The following is a 22,884-nucleotide window of genomic DNA, read 5'->3' on the forward strand; positions in this document are numbered from 1 at the left end:
CAGCCACCGGATGTTCAAAGATCACTTGAAGACTCCAGAAGCTAGAAAATGTGGACAATAGTCTTCTAAATCAAGGATAGCTTAAGTAGGAAGGTGTCTTGTAGCAAGATTGGGGCATGTATTTTAAGATAGTACATTTGGATCAGTGACTTATTGTTAAATCTTTTTCTCTTGTCAGAGTATTAATTGTTTAGTTATTCACAGAGACAAAAGTAATGAATCTTATATGCAGAACTATCTAATTCTTTAAAAAAGATAGTGAGAAGCATATGGAGAATTTCATTAGTTATCAGTAGAGACCCTCTTAGTCATTTTTAATAAGAAAGAGCCCTCATTTACTTTTGAGAACTATCCCTGGATAGTTCATTACTATTGTAAAGATCGAATTTCATCTAACATTCAGTTGAGTATTCTGTTTCGTTCATATTTAATGAGAAAGATTTTCAAATACTGTTAGTTTTTCAAATACTTGTTAGGTATCATGAACAAAATTCTAAAACAATTAAAGTTAATATTTATTATAGTTCTTGAGAAAAGAAAAGGATTGTATACACACACAGTACATTAGAGTGCCAATCAAAAACACCTAAAGAATTTAAATCATTTTTGAATTCTATGTGTTAAATCTTCTGTTCAATAACCTCCATAAGCTTTTCTGATAGTTGTCAGAAGGCAATTTGCTTGTGATGGTCTTCACCATGGGAATCTAAACTTGTCAGATTATATTAACAAAAGCTATCCAATTGGTATCAGGCTAAGTCTTAGTCAAGCTGTCAAAATAACTAAACGTTTGCTTTAATTTTGGGTAACCCAGTTCTAATTAGAGGCTGAAAGAGTGTTAGAAGTGCATATGGGAGATTTAAAAAGCTATATTAAAGAATCTGATTGGATTTTTTCCCTAATGGCCATAACAGACATAGAGCAACAGCCTATTCCAAAATGGGACGTGTGTTGTATTTTGCAATGTTGCCAAGAAAACATGGTTATTACATAGAAATACCAGTGGTTTCCTTGTAGCTTTTAAGGTATCACAAACCCAATAAGTCATTATGATTATTTTACAACTTGATGTACCACCACCTAAATAATTGTGGGTAGCTTACAAAACCAAAGACATATAATTAGTGGTATAACACACTTCTATTTTTTTTAAAAAACAATTCATACCAACTTTTAGAATCATGCCTTTCACATGGATGAAACTCTTAATACAGATTTCCACTGTTAGAAAAAAAATGTAACTGGAACGAATCATTTCTCTTTTCAGACTTTATTAAAACACAAACGTTTTGTTGCTCTGAAACATTGTGAAATTTGGATCACAATGGTCAAAGGTGAACAAGCTGATACTAGAACAGGATGTTACCAAATCAAGGAATTTATCAAACTCTATCTTCCAACCTTATCTGAAAGAGAAGGAGGCAGAAGAAATAGGAACATGATTATAAATAGTTGTAACGTTTAATAATAGCAGTCCCTGGAATTCTTTTGTGATGAGTTCATAGTCTTGCTACCTGAACTCTTGTGTCCTGGGACTGCATTCTTGCAGCATTTTGTCTTGTGAGCCAAAAGAAGTCTGACATAGACAATACAAGCTAATCATTATTTCTGAAGAAATATCCTGAGGCAGCACAGATATGGGTCATTGCACATTAAACCAAAGTCAGAGCAAATGTTTTGTTTGCTACTATAAATGTAAATAGGTTTATGCAATAGAAATATTTAAATGATTATTAAACAATGCCACTTTTCAAACATATTTGAATGAGCTAATTTTAAAGTTTAGTGTCATTTATTAAATAATTAACTTTGCAAATTTCTAGCTTTATAGCGAGCAATCAAAATCATTGATGAACTATATATGGCACAACATCTGTATTTGTTTTTTCTTTTTAATTTACTAGTATTCTCAATTTACAATTTTACAATGTGATGTTTAACATTGATAAGCTATTTTACTGATAAAATATGAGGATCATTACAGCAATGTCTTAGTATATGAAATGTATAATTTTCATAGTGGAAGGAATCATTTCATTATAATATAGTAATCTTCTTAAATCCCATTCAGAAGGAATTTGTTTCTCAATTTTTTCTTTGATATAACTTGATGAAATTGAGACAAAAGCTGAGCCTGACTAAACAACAAGTAATGCTCAGTAAACAAATATTTTTTACTCAACTTAAGTAATAAATAGGACTCAGTAATGTGTATATTTATTATTAATTGCATGTGTTACATGATCTTACTTGCCACTGAACGGTTTCCAACGTTAGTTTTTCTTTGAAGTTATTACTGTGCCAATAGTTCGAAATAAGAAATATATTTCCCGTATTCATGGTTCTGGTTAGTTTTTGTACTTTTAATTTTGCATCATATCAACAGTTTCAAAACTTTTCCTTATATAAACCAATACACAGTCACTGAAAGGTTTTAAGAACTTAAGGTAAAGCAGTGGACCCCCTAAAGTAGAAGTCCAAAACTTGACTTTTATTTTTATCTTAAGGACAAAACTCTCATATGATTGCCAAGTGTCATGATTATTTTTAATTTTAAGTGTCATGATTATTTTTATTCAAATGTTACAAGATTTGGGTAAAAACCTGACTCGCTTGTAATCATATAAAATATTAATCTGTGGATAATTAATAGTTTAAAGTTTAGTTTAAAGAATTACAGAGGTGAGCTACATTATGTTCTGAAGCACTGCAGAACACCTCATACTTTATTTTGACCCAGTGCTATTCTCATGGACCACCATAAATTATAACTATTATATTATTAGAATGTAAACCAATATTTTATATCATTTTAAACTACCAGATTAGCTATCACTTAATTCGGTGTATGTGTTCTTAGACGGAAGTCCCACTGATTTCAGTGAGTTACTTCCAAACAAATAGATCCAGATTTGCAGCTTTTGAGATGAAGACACTTTTTTTCATCAATATTTTCCAGATTCTTGACTTCAGTGATACATGAACATCAGCTTCTTTGAAGAAAAGATGCGTTTTGGATTTCTTTCCTGTGACATTAACTGATAACCGGCTGCTCAGGATTCTTTATTAACCTGACCAGCTCATTAAGTTTTTTATTTTCCAGCATTGAGAATTTTAAATGACCTTCCACTTTCAATCTAAAGTAAATATACTTTACTTTAGATTGAAAGAACACTGTTCCCACTAGTGATTCTAAGCATAAAAAATGCTTAGATATTAGAATAACAGAGTTGGAAGGGGTCTTGGAAATCTTCTAGTTCAACCCCCTGCCTAGGCAGGAAACCCTACACCACTTCAGACAAATGGTTATCCAACATCTTCTTAAAAACTTCCAGTTTTTGCAACTTCTGGAGGCAAGTTGTTCCACTGATTAATTGTTTTAACTGTCAGGAAATTTCTCCTTAGTTCTAAGTTGCTTCTCTCCTTGATTGTTTCCACTCATTGCTTCTTGTCCTGCCCTCAGGTGCTTTGGAGAATAGCTTGACTCCCTCCTCTTTGTGGCAGCCCCTGAGATATTGGAACACTGCTATCATGTCTCCCCTAGTCCTTCTTTTCATTAAACTAGACATACCCAGTTCCTGCAACCATTCTTCTTATGTTTTAGCCTCCAGTCTCCTAATTATCTTTGTTGCTCTTCTCTGCACTCTTTCTAGAGTCTCAACATCTTTTTTAAATCATGGTGACCAAAACAGAATGTGGTATTCCAAGTGTGGCCTTACCAAGCATTATAAAGTGGTACTAACACTTTACGTGATCTTGATTCTATCCCTCTGTTTATGAAGCCTAGAACTGTGTTGGCTTTTTTGGCAGCTGATGCACATTGCTGGCTCATATTTAAATGGTTGTCCACTAGGACTCCCAAGATCCCTCTCACAGTTACCCCTATTGAGTGAGGCGCCACATATACTGTACCTGTGCATTTTGTTTTTCTTGCCTAAATGTAGAACCTTACTTTTTTCATCACTGAGTTTCATTTTGTTAGATAGCGCTCAAGATCCTAAGATCTTAAGTCTATCTTCTGGAGTGTTGGCTATTCCTGCCAGCTTGGTGTCATCTGCAAATTTGATGAGTTCCCCATCTATCCCCTCATCCAAGTCAGTGATGAAGATGTTGAAGAGTACTGGGCCAGTACTCCACTGCATACTTCCCTCCATGTAGATGCAATTCCATTGAAGACTTACACATTGAGTGCGATTGGTCAGCCAGTTATGAATCCATCTGGTCGTGATGCTGTCTAACCCACATTTTTCTACTTTATCTAGAACTAGGTTATGGTCTACTTTATCAAATGCCTTGCTCAAGTCCAAGTAAATTATATCGACAGTATTCCTCTGGCCCACTAATTTTGTCACTTTGTCAAAGAATGCAATAAAATTAATCTGGCATGATTTGTTTTTGACAAATCCATGTTGGCTTTTGGTTATTACTTTGTTTGCTTCTAGGTGTTCACTGATTCATTGCTTTCTTTCTTAGATGTTTGACATTCCTAAATGTCATTTTTATTTAAACCATGAATATCTTCAATAGATGATTAATTACAGTAAGAGAGGAAAATATTTAAAAACTTTTACTAAAATTGCTAAATGTAAAAGATTTCATAGACTTTAGTAAAACATGCTTTGAAAGATTCAGATTTGCTATTGAATTCACTGATCCTTAAAGTGTTATTGTTATATAGCACTACTGCTTCCATGGAAAATGCAGTCCTATATTTATCTCACTCACCAGCTATAATATACTATTTGGGAAATTCTGCTGAACATTTTAGGTCAAGACTTAATGCCATATAAAATATGCTGAACCCTGACTTCCTTATTTTATAGCCATTGTCAAAATACACTATATCTACATACAGTGCCTGGATATAAATCTCATTACCAGTTTTGTCCCTTCCCTTCACCAACAAAATTCTAGCAGCAGTGTAAGAAATCATATTTTATCAAGTAAGGTCATAGATACCAGTATATTTATCAGTTTAGGGACCATGGTATTTCAAAGTTTGAGAATCCCTAATGCACTGTGAAGCAGATAGTCATTAATAATGTCAACTAGAATTCTAAAGATTTATGGGGCTTTTTTTATGTGCAAGCTCCAGAGTGAAAAGTGCCCAGGGTGTTACTATAATCATGCCAACGTTTCTTTGTAAGGGAGCTGTGAAGAAGAATTGTTTGAATATTACAAAAAAAAAAAAAAACATGGTTGCAAGTTTGTGTAAAATAGAGGGAATGTGACCCCAGAAAAATTCATTTTTGCAAATTGTCTTTATATCAATTCAGTATTATAAAGATTAAGAAAAATGAATGCCAACTTGATGTAGATAGCTCTTGAATACCTATTGAAATTTTTTCCTAATCTACATATGTCTAAAACAAAAGTTTTTATTATCCTCTATTAATGTTTAGGCCAGGTCTGCAAAACTGATAGAGAACCAAATTTAAAATAATTGTGGTATGTTCAACGGTTAGGAGTATAATGGCAGCATTGCAGTTGGCAGTATTTGCAAGGCCTAGAGGTGCTCAGTGGTGTGTCTTTCAGAACTGAAATGTCTGTGAAAAATTAAGAGGTAGTAATTGACCCTTCCTGATGCCAATAACATTTTATTGAATGAATGTGGAATATTTGATATATTTTTCCTTTTAATGCATTTCATAGTATTGTTGTTTATATGAGATTAATTACTACCTTATAACAAATTGAAATGCTAAAATTATTATTAAAGGCTCTTTGTTTTACAGATTCATTGCCCGGACTTTGGGATTTGTTTGGTTACCACATCCCTCATGAACTAGATGAACACCCACTAGATGAATCAACCACTGAGGAACCCTGTACAGCAAGTCCCGAAGATGTTGGTGAAGATATCCTCATTATTGACCCTTTCTATCCTGAAATATATCATCTGGATGAAGATGAGAGCGAAGAAGTGGACTGTGAGAATACTACTGCTATCACAACCCCTCCACCACTGCAGTTTATTAATGGAAAGCAGCAAGTGACCACTGCACCTAAAGATATAAAAGCTGAAGAAGCAAGAAGTGATCAAATTTTAGCACATTCCAAAAACGTAAATTTTTTGCATATCAATGAAACTAATATGGTGTCTGATAATGAGTTCTTGGCCACAATACAGCCAAATGAATCAACTGGTGATACTGCTGCTACACAAAAGCTAAGAGTAGAATATGATATGATGGAAGAAGTCTTTAGTGGAGACTCAGAAACTACACATAAAGTTCATGAGATAATATATCTCCACGGCCAGTCCTTATCAGACAATAATGAGAAATTGATACAATCTGAAACAGAACACTTAGAAGATTTAACGGCCCAGCCTGAATCAGTAAGTTCTGCTTCTCCCCACACAACAAACATGGAGCTAAAAGAAGACTCTGAACAGTTAATTCTAACAGCTTCTACTCAAGATTGGTTACCTCATACTACCACTGTATCCTTAGATCCTGGAGATGACATAACAGCTCAACATGACACTTCTGTTCTGCAAGGAAATTATAATACAAACGTTAGACATAATATACTTAATTCTTATATAAATTTATTGACAACCACTTCCAGTACTAATTTGTTGAATATATCAGAAGGGTCTGGAGCTGTTCAAGAAGATGGTTATAAATCAACTAGTGCATTAATAAAACCAGGAAGACAAGAAAAACATCCTAGTCAGGATATTTTCTCAAGTGATGGAAATCCTATTCCACCTAAACCTATGCCTTCTGCTTCACAATCTTCTGCTTCTTTGTTTAAAGAGACCATGTTTATTGCTGAACATAGTCTTGTAGAATCTTTTACTACTGACTCTGTTACCAAAATAATTTTGAGCACTACTAAAAATCAAATTAATATGGAGGAGGATAAGAAAGACAGTACAAGCTCTATGTCTTTAAATATGGAGAATTCAACTGCTGTCAACACAGAAAACCTGTTTAATAACAATGAATACTTAAGTGATAATATCAGAGTTGTGAGTGAAGGATCCATAGCTGTCACTCAAACAATCTCTCCTCTCAAAACCAAAGAAATCACAGAAAATAGATTGTCCATTAATGAAGAATCTGGTGATGGAGAATTTTGGAGGAAACCTAATAGAGAAATACTTTTGGGGGGTCCTACCAGCCAAGTGGTAAGTATTGACTCCCAATTTCTAGATGCAGGTTTTGGAAGAATTGATAGTATAACTCAAGCCACTACACAGACTTCATTTCCAGTGAGGTCTGAATATGGAAGCAGTAAAGGAAAAGAAATAGGTAGTAATTCAAGTGAACCACCATTGAATCATGCAATTCATACTACCAGTAATCATACAATGGATGTGTTGGATGCTGAATTGTATGGGGAGGCTACAGACACTAGAATAGAAAGTCAAGTATCAGAAAATGAAACGAGAGCATCAGATAAATCAGAGGCAAGTGTGCTATTGCCATTTAGTGACAAGTCTGTTGTGGAGACAAATAAAGAAGTGATAACAACTATAACAATACAAGAGCAAACAAATTTCTTTGAAACATCTAGTATGACAAACATTTCTCCTGACATCAATGTAGGAATGAAGTTAATACCAGAATCAAGAGAAACTGATAGGACTGCACAACATTCCAGCAGTACCGCAGAGGATTCTATAGTAGTGACAAATAACATAACTCTGCAGAAAGAAAGTTCTGAATTCATAGTAAATGAAGGAATGGACTCTCTTCAGTTAGAAGATAGAAAAAACATTTCTCCAACTACCTTTGCCAAAACAATTGATCTTGTGGATATAGGCTCTGGAGAGGAATCAGTTAATGACACAAGTAGTATGATGCAGGAAAATTATACTCCCACAGAAAAAGAAATTAATAGTAAATTACCATTGATTGAACTAGGTTCTGGAGAGGTAGATTCTATTACATACTTTTCTACAAAAAAACCAGTTTCATCTGAAGTTTTGGAACAAGGATCTAAAAATCAAATAAAAAACAAAAGTGAAGAACCTAGCATGGTATTTCAGCATCCACTGGTTACAACATTAAACATAAGTAGTACCACTATAGTAACATTAGTGAACCAAAGTATTACAGGAGAGTTTGTTAATAAATCAAAAATGGAACAGGAAATGCCAAATGTATTGGAAACGAGAGCTTCTGATAAAACCCCCCATTTGGAAGCAGAAATGTATTATGAAGAAAACAGAAAAATTATAGAAACAGAATCCGTAACACAACAGTCAGGAATTTCTGGTACTTCTAAATTTAATCCACATGCAAAAGAACTACAATTTGATATTAATTCCGTTACTGAATCATTACAGAAATATTCCCCTTCATATGATAAAACTGCAAGCACTTTATTAATAAAGGCAGAGAAAGAAGAATGGTTGGAAGAAAAGACTAATCCTGCCAAAGACAGTCACACACTTCCACCCCCATCTACAATGTATAGACCAATAACCACAGCAACTAATGTTCCATTTTTGTCAAAACAAGGCTCAGAAAATGAATTCTTTATGGTTCATACTACTGCACCTGGGAATTCTGCTACATTAAAAGAAAGTTCTAATGCATTAAAACTTGACACTCTTCTTCCTAAAAGTTCAGAAGAACTTTTTTCAGAGGAACAACATGAAGAATTTGAGAAGCATACTGATGATTCCAAATCCATGCTAGAAGACGATTTGTCTTCAGCCAGTGATGAAACCTTTCCTGTGTTACCTGTTGTACATAGTGAGGCATCTACTATAAATTGGTTCATTTCTGAAGATGATCAGAATAAAGAAAAATCTTACCAGGGAGAACAAAATGTACTAGCTGCAACAGATGGAACTTCTCAAGGGAAAGCCTGGATGTTTGTAAAGCATGAAAATAAAACTTCTGCTTCAAAATTATTTATCGAACCCCCTACTACTGGAACAATAGAAACACCAGATACCACTTTATTATCCAAAGTGTTGAATGATGGTTCTGGGGAAGGATCTGGCTGGCAAGGCGTAATAGAGAAAAAACCTGAATCATTTACCCAGTTGCCAAACTGGGAACTATCACTTCTAACTCATCCTCCTCATTATTCAGACATTGAGAGCACAGGTGCCACAATGGATGCATCCCAAAAAGGACCACACACTCACACAGAGAAGCATGAAAAGACAGCAACATCTGATAGTGACATCTCAGAGAGTTTTTCATATGAGAGTTCCACAAACAACATAAAAGACTATGAAGATCTTATCCCTGTAGCTGGTTTCAAAAGAAATTATTCTGATGATATTTCTAGCTTCATTGATATTATTGGAACAGGGCATGGAGTAATACTTGATGAAACAACAATTATTGATGTTGATAATTTGAAAACAAATGCAAATATTGAAGACATTATAGATCATACAACTGAAAGGCCTGGAAGACACTCAACATATAATATTTATACATCAGCAATGAAAATTCAAAATACAACACCTGAAATGTTAATTGATGATAAAATTACAGATAATCAAAGAAATTCTGTAGGTAATAAGTTCATACACAGTGAATCTATGTTATCTGCTCATACCCCAACATTAGAGGTGGGTTCAGGAGATATTGCGTTTTTCACAACAGAAAGTGCAATTTCTCAGGATCCACTTAAAACATCCATTCTGCTTCCAACACTACCTCTTCTTGTCAGTTCTACCATATCATCTCCAATTAGTTCTAATGAAAATACCACTGACGTAGGATATGGCATTGAATATAAAGAATCTGAAGAAATGATACAGTCCAAATCTGAACCACCAACACCATCAGACAATCAAATAGTTGCTGATGAAAGTGAAATTATCACCATGTCAGGAGGGGGACAAGTACAGTTGGATAAACAGAAACCTGTGGTTCTTCCTTCAACTCTAGCATACATGCCCCTAAAAACAGGACAAACTTTGACCACACATCAACCCAAAGAAAGTACTGCTTCAAATCAGCTTGTTTCACAAAATGTAACAAAATCTAAAGAAACGAGCTACAAGGTGTATGAAGGAATGAAAACTGAACTCACAAATTCAATAGAAACAGTTATGAAGAACTTGGTTCTCACAACACAAATACCCAAACTGCCTGTGACCGTGCATTTCCTCAATGGTGTTTCTGAACACCCAGAAGAAATCATGCAAAGTTCTTCATCATCAACTGATTCTAGCAAACATGATTTGCCAGCACCAGAAACTTTTAGAGAAGTTAGTGCTGACGCAGCAGTAACTTACAAACCTGTTCTGGAAGATTTGTCCAATAATACAGCATTTCCTAATGTGGAACTGGAGAACAGTTTCCTTGAAAATATAACTACATCTGATGGGCATGTACAGGAAACAAAAGAAATGCCAAAAGATGCTACAGAAAAAACAACTGTTTTTGAAGAATTTCTTTCAAAAGGTGTGGTACCATCAAGCTTTTTTCATTCTGACACTGAAGACCTGTTAGAAGAAGAAACTCCTGAGAAGCTAAAGGAGCTAAATCAGTTAGATGGAAATAGTGCTGATGGAAGTTTGTTATGGATACATAGCATACCTTCTTCAATTCCACATGAAAGTAAAACAGGTGGAGTTTTTGGTGCTGATGGGGAAGCCAGTGTTTGGCCAATCTCACCGCCACCACCTGCAGATACAATTGTGAAACTTCAAACAGCCCAACCAGAGTCAACAACGATTTCTTCTAATCTTGTAAATGAATATTCAGGTCCTGAAAGCATTTCTGATTATAACAAACAAACAATAAATACAGAGGATGTAAATGCAAATGAACTTGTAACTCCACCATTTTTACTTCTGGATGTTACCAATGGATCAGATTTCCTGATTGGTCAAGGTGAAGGCTCAGTTGAAGGCTCAGCAATTCAGATCCCAGGTAAGGGAGAAGCTATTTAAGTGCATCCTTTCCTCTGCCACAATTATTTATTTTTATCATTTATCAGAAAATGCTTGCCTGAAGATAAACTGAATATAACATATGTCACACATTATATGGACAACTGTAGTATGTGAACTGGACGATCATTGGAATAGTGACAGCAATTTCTATTATGATAGCTAGAACTAGTTCACCTGGTACATTTGTGCATTCAAATGTGTACCCCGAAAACTGGTTGCATGAAGGGAAAAAAAGATGTTGCATGATTTAAATGTGAAATATTTGTCAATAGTTTGGAATAGAAAAATTATTACTAATACAATAATGTTAGCAGAATTGTAATGTTATTGAGAGATGCAGCAATACATATGTGGCTAAATATGAAAGAGAAATAGTCATTTTGGTGGGAAAAAGTGGAATTCACTTTTGTATCCAGATCTTGAAGTGAAAGCTATTCATACCGGACAGCAGACTGAATACCATTTCTCCCTAGTCTGCTTTCTTCCCTGGAATTTGCAATAGTTTTATTATTTCACGTGCAGTGTGATTCAATATGCGAAATCAGTTTTACTATGGATGAGGTATTCCTATAGATAAGGGGTTCATGAATTGGATAGCCAGCTATGTAAGACATTTAAACTATGTGAAATTTATTTATTTATTTATTTATTTATTTAGCTTTTTATCTGTGGACATCCATCATATTTAGCTTAGATTATTTTTCCCAGTGGTAAGGATTTGAGAAGATTCTCATAGTTTTTCTATTGAAGGTTTTGCACAAAATAAGTAGTCAAGGCATAGAATATCTGCTCAGTAGTTATATTTAAAAACATGCAATTTGGGCCTGGTGTACTTCTTTCGGACACAACAGATTCACATAATTACTTAATATGTGGGTGTCATTCTAGTAATAAGTGATAGTTTTACATATATGTAACCTTCACTTAAAAATACAAAAACAACCTGAATTGAACCTTAGAAGTTTTTTATTTGACAAGACAATAGATTCAAAAAATGATTTGACTTCTGAGTGATATTTTTTTAAATAGAATGTCTTATAAATTGATTAAATATAATGTGAATTGAAAGGTTGTGTTTATCCAAGTTCACAAGTCACACTGAGAAGATAACAAACAAAATGTATGCTGTAAGAATTGTTGTTCTGTCTACCCAGTCATTGCACATAAACTAACTTCGTTCAGATAATACATGTTTCATTCACTGTGTACATGTTTTAACTATTTTGGCTATAATTAATTATCATATCATATCAGCTAAATCCTCAACAAAATATTAAGACTGCCAAAATCAAAACAAAGCATCATTGAAGTAAACAAAATATTGTTAAAAATATTTTTTCCTGATGTAGTATAGTTTCGTTTCTATTATGAAAGCATGATTTATTGTTACTGCCACATAGTGTGCTTAATTATTTGCTTGCATGTTTATAGTGTTTAATCTGTTAATGTAGCAGATTGCGACACTTGAGATAAATTCAGAAAAGTTTTCTGCATAGAAACAAACGAATGTTGTTTTTTTTTTAAAAAAATACAGCTATTTTCAATGAACTCATTTTTACAGGCCAAGATCTATGTAAAAGTAATCCATGCTTGCATGGGGGCACTTGTTACCCACGTGACTCTTTCTATATCTGCACTTGTATGCCAGGTTTCAGTGGTGATCGGTGTGAAGTAGGTAAGAAACAAATTTTTGACTGTCTTAACTTTTTTTTTTTTAATATGGAGAAGAAATTCAGTAATGAACATTAAAGTTCAGGCAATAGTGAGATTTATATCATCAACTTGATGGAGACTCACCTAGCTATTCAGCAAATGCAATCCATGTTCATACAAATGGAATATCTAAAAATAGGTATCATGAGGGTTATAAAACATGCATTATTTGCTATATTTCTCTATTCATGTTCTACATAATGGTGTTGCCTAGTAAGACATTTTATCTATATGTTGCTGTTTTCCTTTTTCCTTCAATAAATAAAAGACTATACCAGGTGTAAATAAGCAAACTATAATATTAATATCTGGTTTTGATAAATGGGTGCTATAAGAAAAAAATACTGACCTATTTCAAATGTATGTGTCCATTAATAGCTGCATCCAATTTGCTTCCAGACATAGCATCAGTTTAGCAGGGCTTTGGAAACAGGAAGTCATGTTTTTAAAAATAATCTTCTCCAGCTGGAGCTCTGCACATATATTGGAATATATACTAGGTAGATAGTCTGAATTTTTAATCAAATATATTTAAAGGGTACCAAAGGAGGAAGGATATTTCAAAAATGCCCATACCTTCCCATATCTAATTAGAAATATTCTATGTCATCCTTATTTAATAAAATCTATTAAAAACTCAAAGAGTTTTTGAAGACATGAAAATGCTTATTAAATTAATGAAAGAAAGGGTCTTTTTGTTTGCTGGATTCGTTCAGCCAAAGGCATGAAGCAATTTTAGTAATAATAGATTTCCTTATACTGATGGGGTATGTAGCTCATATCCTGTTATTTAATTATTCCATACGACCTGGATTTCTACTTTTTGAAGAATTGTAACGTATTACTTCATACATTATTTATTTTGAATGGGCAGCAAGATAAAATAAACAGCATGAATGATAATGCCTACAGCCATTAAGAGATACAGAAGTTCAGTGTTTCATGTTGACAGGTTAGAACAAGTTGGACACTTGGCAGCAATAATTACCCAGATTTTCCTTTTGAAAAAGGAATTGCTGCAATATATTCCCCCCCAGCAGTTCAAGTAGTGACAGGTAAACTGAAGGTGCAGGTTAGAGATCTATGATGATTTTTAACAAGGGCAGGTTGATATGCTGCATTTAGAAAAGTTCTCTGTGTGGGAAGTATATTCAAATGTTGAAAAAAATGTTACGTTTATACATTGGGATGCCTGATTAATAAGTTCTTCTACTTGATATAACACACACACACACACACACAATGTAAAAGTGAGAATAGTTGTTATAAAACATTATTATTTGTTTGTAATTTTCTTGAATAGATATAGATGAATGTCAATCCAGTCCTTGCAGAAATGGTGCCACATGCATTGATGGTGTCAGTACATTTACTTGTCTTTGTCTTCCAAGCTATGTTGGAGCACTTTGTGAAAAAGGTGAGAGACCAGTTTTGAAATGTGTAGTTAACTCAATCCTATTTTTAAAATAATCTATGAAAGGTGACAAAAAGAATCATCTGCCTCGGGGATGGGATGAATGCAATTTTTTCTTTGTGTATTATATTATTTATTCTAAATATTTAATAGTGCCTTTCTTGAATCATATTTCACACCTACATAAAACAGGATAAATAAAAGTAACTCATGCTTTATATAGGCTTTATTTTTTCTTCTTGTCTTCAAGCTTTTATTGTTGCTGATAATTAGAGAGGAAGAGAGTAATTAGTTACAGCATTTAGTTTAATCAGCTACAAAAACTAAACTAAATGCTGTAAGATACTGTATTTTGTTAAGAACAGTAATAAGTCTTAATGAGAATTTGGAGAGTTTTTTGTATCTTTGGGGAATTTTTACAGAATGCTGATGTAAACTTAAACATAAAAAGCATGATCAAAATAATCGTGCCTTTTTGACCCAAATGCCATGTTAAATTTTCAGAAGAAGTCGATAAAAGTCTTCGTGAAATTTTGATAGTGTTACACTATGTGATGTTTCTATGCTATACATATGGTATAATAATTCTACTCTGCAAATTTATCACTGAATTGAATCCTGAACAAAGCAAAAACATTTCTGAGCTAATACAATGTTTCTTTTCTTTCTAAATCTGAACTCCTTCAATTGTAAGAAATATCTCTGATTTACTTTTGGCAAAACGGCATTAAAAATAAATACAAGTTTCTCAGCGTAGGTTGAAGTCCTGTCCAAAGGTAATAAAGAAAGTTCAAAAAGAACAGAAGGGAGTGAAAATTATTCTTCTGTAAATTGTATTTCTTTGGTCATAACAGCAGATGTAGGAAAATGTTTTGAATCTCACTGTGACTAGATTTATTCTGACTAGAACAAAATATATAATTTCATAAATACTGGCAGGTTCTAGGCTTGTCTTTTTATCCTAAGCCTACTGGGTGAAAGGCTCTGAATTTAAAAGTGCTTTTGGAGAAAAAAAAAATCCATGAGGCTAAAAGTACTTTTGTGATGCATTATTTTTTAAACCTAAGGCAAAATATTAGATTCATTGCAATTAAATTTTAATAGTTTCATTAATAATGGAAACAATTCAGAATCCAGCTCTTTAACATAAGAGCATAAGATGACAAATGTTTTTTTAGTAGTTAATTTGAAAATACATCTAATAAATTCCAAAAAGTTTTCAAATCATTATAGCTTTAAATTCTACTTTATGACTACAGTGTCATACAGTTGAAAGTTTGGCCTGGGGATATTAGGTGCATGATTAGGGAGATCATCCTTCTCTACTTTAGGAATTAAGTCAGTGTCATAAGATATACATAGAATAAAGCTTTGTTCTAGAACAAAAACTGAAAAGAAAGAGGGTAAAAATATATATTTAAATAGTCACATGCAAGACATTCTGTGGTGAGGAAGTAAAAATATAGAGCTTCTAAAATTATAGACAAAAGCCAGTTTGGTATGGTGGTTAACATGCTGATTTAGAGCCCAGGAATCTGTGAGTTTGATTACTGCCTTAGACATGAAAGCTAGTTGCTGTCTTCAGCCCTATGAAGAAGATGCTGGCAGGTCACTTTGAAAAATGCTGCCAAGGAACCTACACAGTCTTGTTTTTGAATCACCCAGAATCAGGCTCAACTGGATGGACCATTAAAAAAATAATAGAAAGCATCTTAGAACAGCCAATGGAAAAATATACAGGGAAAGATAAAGATGGGACGGACCACAAGCAGCTCTGATGCAAAGAGATTCCAACTTGGACAAAAAAAACTTGGCACCCCTCCCCCCCAATGCAATGGCTCAGCTTGTATAAGATAAAAGATGCTGGAGATGATAAAGCATTGACTAACAAACCTAGAAATCAAATTTAGTACAAATCTTAGATAAAGTTTTCCCGTTTTTCTAGAAACTAGATGACTCCTGAAATACAGTTTCTTACCTGTAAATTCCTGCTTAAATCTGAGGCTGAGGCAAGATGTTACTAAAAATAACTTTTCCTAATTAGCGGAAATAGAAGAATTGGGTAATCTGTCTTTGTCATGATTCAGAGCATGGAACTCTTGTGTAGATGTGTGTTGAGATATTTGTCTAAGGGGATGCATTTTAGGAATGTCTTGAGTTCTACTAGATGGCAAAGAACTCCATTCATAATGACCGACTGAAGGATTCAAGTGAGATACTTAGCATATTTCCTTGTTTGTTATCTAGAAAGTATATTTATGCGATCTATATTAGGATATTTTCCTTCATCTAGTTTTTCCTCTGTGGGCTGGAAGCTTTGGAGGACATTTTTCAACTTTTCCATTCCGTAAAAGAATTTAAAGGATACATTGTTTACCAAGCAGTCCCAATGTCATGTCATTCAACCTAGTATCATATTATCTAAAATTAAAAAGGGTGGAACATATAACTCTTGTTTTAGAGAAAGGGCACAGTGAAGCTTACTGTGAATTTTTTTTGCAACTTGAACTGCTATGTTTTCCAGAATTCATGCTTTGTAAAGCACCTTAATTAATCCTCATTTCCTTGTTGGAAAGAACTGAGCCAAAGTAATTTCACACTCTGCAATTTATTGTATTTTTCAAAACTTACTTTTCTCATCGATTGCAGTGAGCAATATTGGATATTAAGTATGAATATCACTGGATTCTCTATATTCACACTTGGCCAATCAGGCCTCCAGCTTCTATTGCTATGCCTTCAAATTTAATCTTTTTCTATAATTCTGAAATGAAAAACAGTAAACAGTGTTATCTCAAAAATAGGCTTAAGACTAGTTTTATACACTCCAGAAAACTTTTGCAACCACAACTTTATAAAAATTAAAATCCCAGTCCTGCCTATATCTTCTGGATCATGACCCCGACGTGTTGTACTTTCCATACAGCAAAGTGAGTTGTTAAGTGCAAAAAAATAGAATTCTGTACTTAGTCCCTATCATTTAGAGCAATGTTTCTCAAACTTGGTACCTTTAAGATATGCGGACATCATCTAGTTGGGGAATTCTGGGAATTGAATTCCACACATTTGCCAGATTTGACAAACACGCAAAGTATCAAATTTTATAAATAGGTGGTTGCATGGTATAGAAGCTGACCAAATCCATAGTTAAGTTAGTAAAAGGAATTATTAGTGTATTGGCAGAGTAGATTTGTGAAAGTAAACTTCATGATTAGTAGTTGGTGGTGCCTAAACCTGTTTGTGTTCCAATTTGTAATACTATATGGCAATTTTTGCTGTTTGTCCAATTCCATCCCATTTGATCTTTTAAGTCTTTAGTTACTCCTCAGTGTCAGTGGCTACGCAATGGAAATCTTTAAGATATTTGCTGATGCTTATATTAGTTTTACCAAATGTGCCTTTTTAATGTGTCACATTTTCCTCATTTTCATTATCTCCAGTCAGTATAAGACATTAACATTAAATGCTTCCAATAGTTCCACATGGCAGAATGTGAATGTGTCAGAATGACATTTGTAGCTGATGCTATTGACACATATTAAATCACCTCACTGAAATAACAGCTGTCTTTCTCTTAAAAACATGCTGACGGTATTGTATTATTCAATCAGATCAGAGGCCTGTCCAGAGTTGCTGCTCACACTTGCGATCCCACAGTGATCAGCCTGTGGACCATAGAAACTCTCAGGCAGAATATAATACACACCAATATTTTCCTCTTTTTCTTCAGCAGCTAATTCTAAAAATGAAATTACCCCAGTCCTGGCAGTACAGTAATTATAGCTATTGGGAGTGGTGTCTATAATAGCTTTGCTTAAATCCCTTGAAAAGTGTTAGAATGACTATGGCCTTTTGTGTAGTAAGCTCCACAGAGGAAGACAGCTACAATGTATTGTGGTAGCTCCAGCTTCTTAGCAGGCACTGAATTCTGTATCAAGGAGAGTTATTGGAGCACCAATAATGGTTTTATTATTTATTAAATTATTCTTATTTGTGTTAGGAAAATTTTAAGAGCGTTCTTGTCAAGGGATTAAATTTCTCTTAGAATTTTGCCTTCCCTAGTATATTCTTCAAAGGAATAAAAAGAAAGATATTACTAGTAAAGGTATAGTAGACACTTTAATAAGTGTCTTTATTCCGCATATACTTCCATTGTGTGTAATTGTTGTAACATGTGCAAACTAGCAAGAACTCCAGGGTAAGAGTGACAATGTCACTAAGTTTCCCCAATAGTATAAAGAAATGAAGGAACATATAATCTGGTTTACAACTGTTACTTCTTTACTGCTTAAATGTATGGGCTCGACTTTAGATAGTAGTTTTTGGGAAAAGTAACTTCATACTCTGAAGAAAAGCAGTATGCCCTGTATAATTATTCAAGAATTTTTTAACCAGAACAGAAAATGTAGTTTAATTTAGAATCTCTCTGTCTCTTTCTCTCTCTTTTCATTCTTTTCACTTTGCTTCTATAGTTTGATTTTTCTGTATGTGTCACTTTTTCCTGGCAATCTAAGAAAACTGGGCTTACCGTAGTTTATAGTGTTTATTGAATACAGATATGAAGCTGAAGCTGCTATGTTCAACTACACAGATGAAATTGCAAGAAGACAAATCTTACAGTGTAGCTAAGCATAATGTATTTAATTTCATTTTTTCTTTTTCTGTTCTTCATTTAAAAATATTTTTTATCTAAGGAGTTACCTTTTGAAATATTTGCAAGTACTGTCTCTGCCTGTAGGTTTAATTTTTAAAGTTGGGGGATAGCCATGCTGATTCTTAAAGGAGCTACAAGAACTTGCAGCATAGATATGCTAAGGTATTTTATCTCAGGGACATCAGCTTGGAAAATTGAGATTATTCATGCTCTTAATAAGTTATATTTTCTTATTCTACATCTAAACTCTGATATTGATAGTTATTGAAATAAATGTTCCTACGATTATTGGCTGCTGATAAAGTTTTATTGAAGACATGCTGCAATGATTACAGCTGCTTCATTTCTCTAATAGCTGCGTTAGAACAACAATTCTGTCTGCCATTCAACTGCAGTCCGGTTCGCAAAGCCATTTAATCATGCTGCAGGTATAAAATATGCTATCTGTATCAAGATGCTTATATACTGTACTCAACTATTTAGAGCCTTGGTGGTGCAGCGGACTAAGTGCTGTTATGTAGCACTTAGCTGCCAGCTGCATGCAATTAGTGCGAGTTCAAATCTCACCAGGTTCAAAGTTGACTCAGCCTTCCATCCTTCCGAGGTAGGTAAATTGAGGACCCAGATTGTGGGGGCAATAAGCTGACTTTGTAGAAACACCGCTTATGGGGGAGCCAAAAGCCCTAATAAGCAGGTATATACAAAGGAATGAAGACTATTGCTATAAGTGCATTGTAAGCCGCCCTGAGTCTTCAGAGAAGGGCGGCATATAAATTGAACTAATAAATAAATAAATAAACTTCTAAAAATAAGAACGAACCTCTGCATTGGAATATATAGGTTTAGGTTTAGTGTAACATTTTTAAAACATTATAAATATATAAAGAAGAACTTGACTTCTTATACTGCACCTCTTAATTCTAAATGCCTGAAAGTGAAATCCACCTCCACAAAGTCAAGGTCAACTCCCAGTGACTTCATGGAGAGATTCCTGTTTGTTTGTTTGTTTGTTTGTTTGTTTGTTTGTTTGTTTGTTTGTTTGTTTGTTTGTTTGTTTGCCTATGGCAAACAGAGAGAGAAGGTCAAGAAGAACTTTTACCAATGTTTTTCCCTGTGATGATTTTCAACTTTTCAGACTGGTGTGTAAAATCCTTAAAATTCCTGGTAGCCTCCTATCCAAGTACAAACCAGATTCAATACTATTTAACTGTTCGTAGTCAGCTAGGTACTCCTGAAATACTCCTGAAATACTACACTAGTGAGTGTAGTAATTTTTAAAGTTCCAGAATACACACCATTGAAAAAAACTAGGATGACACTTCTTTACTATTTAAAACAAATGAATAATTTTTAAGCCAGCATGGTATATATGGCCATCCATCTATGGCCATTATTGAGCCCGGAATCTTGGTTGTTGAGAGAAATGGCCATTAAGTCATTTACAGGAGCCTGTAGTACAGTGGACTAAAGCACTGTTATTAACATCTGCTGCTTGCAATTACTGCAAGTTCAAATCTCACCAGGCTCAAGGTTGACTCAGCCTTCCATCCTTTCAAAGGTAGATGAAATGAGGACCCAGATTGTGGGGGCAATAAGATGACTTTTGTATACAAATATACAAAAGTATGAAGGCTATTGCTTAACGCATTGTAAGCCGCCCTGAGTCTCCGGAGAAAGGCGGCATATAAATTAAAGCAAAAAAAAAAAAAAGTCAGTTGCCACATGATTTCTTTGCTCAATGATTACAATCCTGGTTCTCTTAGTGGCAGTCATTAAGCGATAGTGTGGGTCATTAAAATCTTGAGAACAATGGTGTGCAGAAATCCCTTGGCATGCTAAACTTCAAAGCCAACATCCCCTCTGCTAGCAACCTTCCCATTGACTTTCTTAGGAGCCAGCAGAGAAGGTTTCAAATGGCAATAAAATGTTTCCAGTGCACTTGGCAACTGGTTGTAAATGTAAACAGGTCACTAAACTGCACTCATGTGACCAAGGGGGCTGGTGTGACATTTTCTAAGGACTGTAAAGCATCTGTTATGATGACTTCATGACTGTGAACTATTGTTAAACGTCCAGTTGTAAGTTAAGGACTATCTGTATAATAAAGTATTATAGCAGTGGTTTTCAATCTGTGTTCTATGCACTCCTCAAAATAGAATCAAAATAAGTGCCAACTAAGCCTGAGAGGATTGCCTATTGTATACCTTGTAACATAGTATTAGAGACTGAGATAGTTTTATGAGTCAATGTTCTTTTCATCCCACTTTGCATCTTCACATATAAAACTCTGACCTTGAATTGTTCCAGGACCACAGCCGTCCCCTCCTCTAGCTGGACCCCTCCTGTGTTTAATGCAACATTTTTTGATTATGTACCAGTGAATTGATCTGAATAGTTCTGTGACTCTAGCACGTCGATAGGAGAGATAAACACTTTCTTGACTTTTTTTGGAGTATAAGACACACTTGCCCCCCCCAAAAGAGACTGAAAATTTGGGTGCATTTTATATGCTGAATGTAGCTTTTTTGAAGCTTTTTTCAGCCCTAACGAGGCGCTAGCGAGTGAAGCATCTTCTGAGCTTTGCCTGCTCCCTCCGACTAAAGATATGCTTTAGAAGCTTTTTTTCAGTCCTAATGAGGAGCTAGCAAATGAAACAATCTCTGTGCTTTGCATGCTTTTCTCATTGCTGCTCCTTCTCAGCTGTGCTTTAGAAGCTGTTTTTTATCTCCAAGCAGGGGATAAAAAGTGTGCGTGCACACTCAAAACCAGCACAAAAGTAATGTGCTGAAGCTGACAAGACTAAGGGCATTAGCCAGATGAATACCTGATAGGCAAATTCCCCCCCCTTTCCTCCCCAAAAACTAAGCTGCGTCTTTTACTCTGGTGCATCTTATACTCCGAAAAATACAGTACTCAAAACTCACCAGACTTCGTACCATACAGTATCTTTCTATCAGTATTTATATATATTAAAATGTCTTATGAATGAAGGCAAATATACACGTCCCAAGATAATGTTGCAGGATATAATCTGGGTCAGACTCCGGCACCAGAAGTTTAGTCTTCTGAGCTTTTGGACTTGTATTGGAGCCCATCCTCAGGGAACTTCTTTCTACCAGAATGTGTGCTTTGGGCTGCTCTATACATATTGTCTATGAACACATAGAGCAGCCCAAAGCACATATTCCATTAGAAGCTCCCTGAAGATGGGCTCCAGCACGAGTCCAAAAGCTTGGAAAATGTCCTCTGATATATATATATATATTCCGTATATATATATATATACACACACACACACACACACACACATACATACATTTATTTATTTATTTATTTATTTATTTATTTATTTATTTATTTATTTATTTATTTATTTATTTATTTATTTATTTATTTATTTATTTATTTATTTATTTATTTATTTATTTATTTAGATTTAGATTTATATGCTGCCCTTCTCCGGAGACTCAGGGCGGCTTACAATGTGCTAAGCAATAGCCTTCATTCTTTTGTATATTTATACAAAGTCAGCTTATTGCCCCCACAAACTGGGTCCTCATTTCACCTACCTTAGAAAGGATGGAAGGCTGAGTCAACCTTGAGCCTTGGAGAGATTCGAACCAGCAGTAATTGCAGGCAGCTGTTCTTAATAACAGGGTGCTTTAGACCACTGTACTACCAAGGCTCTTTTTGATATCGATGTCCGACCTAGTTTAAATTCTGTAACATGCCTTAATTTATCTTCTTCTCTTTAGTAAACGTTCTGTCAAGTTACACAAATTAATTTACTTGGTCTAATTTTTCTCCATTTGTTTGTAATTTGGAATAGTTGAATCAGTTTTCCCCGTCAAAGGGACCTTATTTTCACAGTGATGCTGCTTGTTCCTCATTCATAGTATCTAGTAGCAATCACTTAGAATCATTTGGGTTCTTGGAAGCAACACAGCACGATCTGCATACAAAAGTACATACATATTCACATCCTTGACTGAAACACTTCTAAACATTTCTTATATATTTGCATCTTATACTTATGAATACAAGAAACAATATTAACAATATTGTCCTATTTCTTGTAGTGTTGAATCATTCCATAAATATTCCATTCTCATGCATGCATTACTTCTAGCATATACTAATATTACTGAATTTAACAATTAACTTTCCATACATATTTACATAAAACCTATTCTCTATTCCATATATTTATCCTAAATC

The 22,884-nt window shown here is 34.3% G+C and overlaps 1 protein-coding gene across 6 annotated transcripts in view; it reads left to right on the forward strand.

Annotated features, from left to right (window-relative positions):
* Positions 1-22,884, forward strand: part of VCAN (versican) — a 101,582-nt gene that overhangs the window by 55,351 nt on the left and 23,347 nt on the right. For all 6 annotated transcript variants that reach the window (XM_034441231.3, XM_087885860.1, XM_034441230.2 and 3 more), the window contains 3 exons: positions 5,736-10,862; positions 12,447-12,560; positions 13,902-14,015. In XM_034441231.3, coding sequence (XP_034297122.2) covers positions 5,736-10,862; positions 12,447-12,560; positions 13,902-14,015 — 5,355 coding nt within the window. The remainder of the gene's footprint in view (positions 1-5,735; positions 10,863-12,446; positions 12,561-13,901; positions 14,016-22,884) is intronic.

Source organism: Pantherophis guttatus, chromosome 2 (assembly GCF_059756535.1).
Source record: "Pantherophis guttatus breed Tessera chromosome 2, ASM5975653v1, whole genome shotgun sequence".
In the NCBI taxonomy this organism is placed as follows: domain Eukaryota; kingdom Metazoa; phylum Chordata; class Lepidosauria; order Squamata; family Colubridae; genus Pantherophis; species Pantherophis guttatus.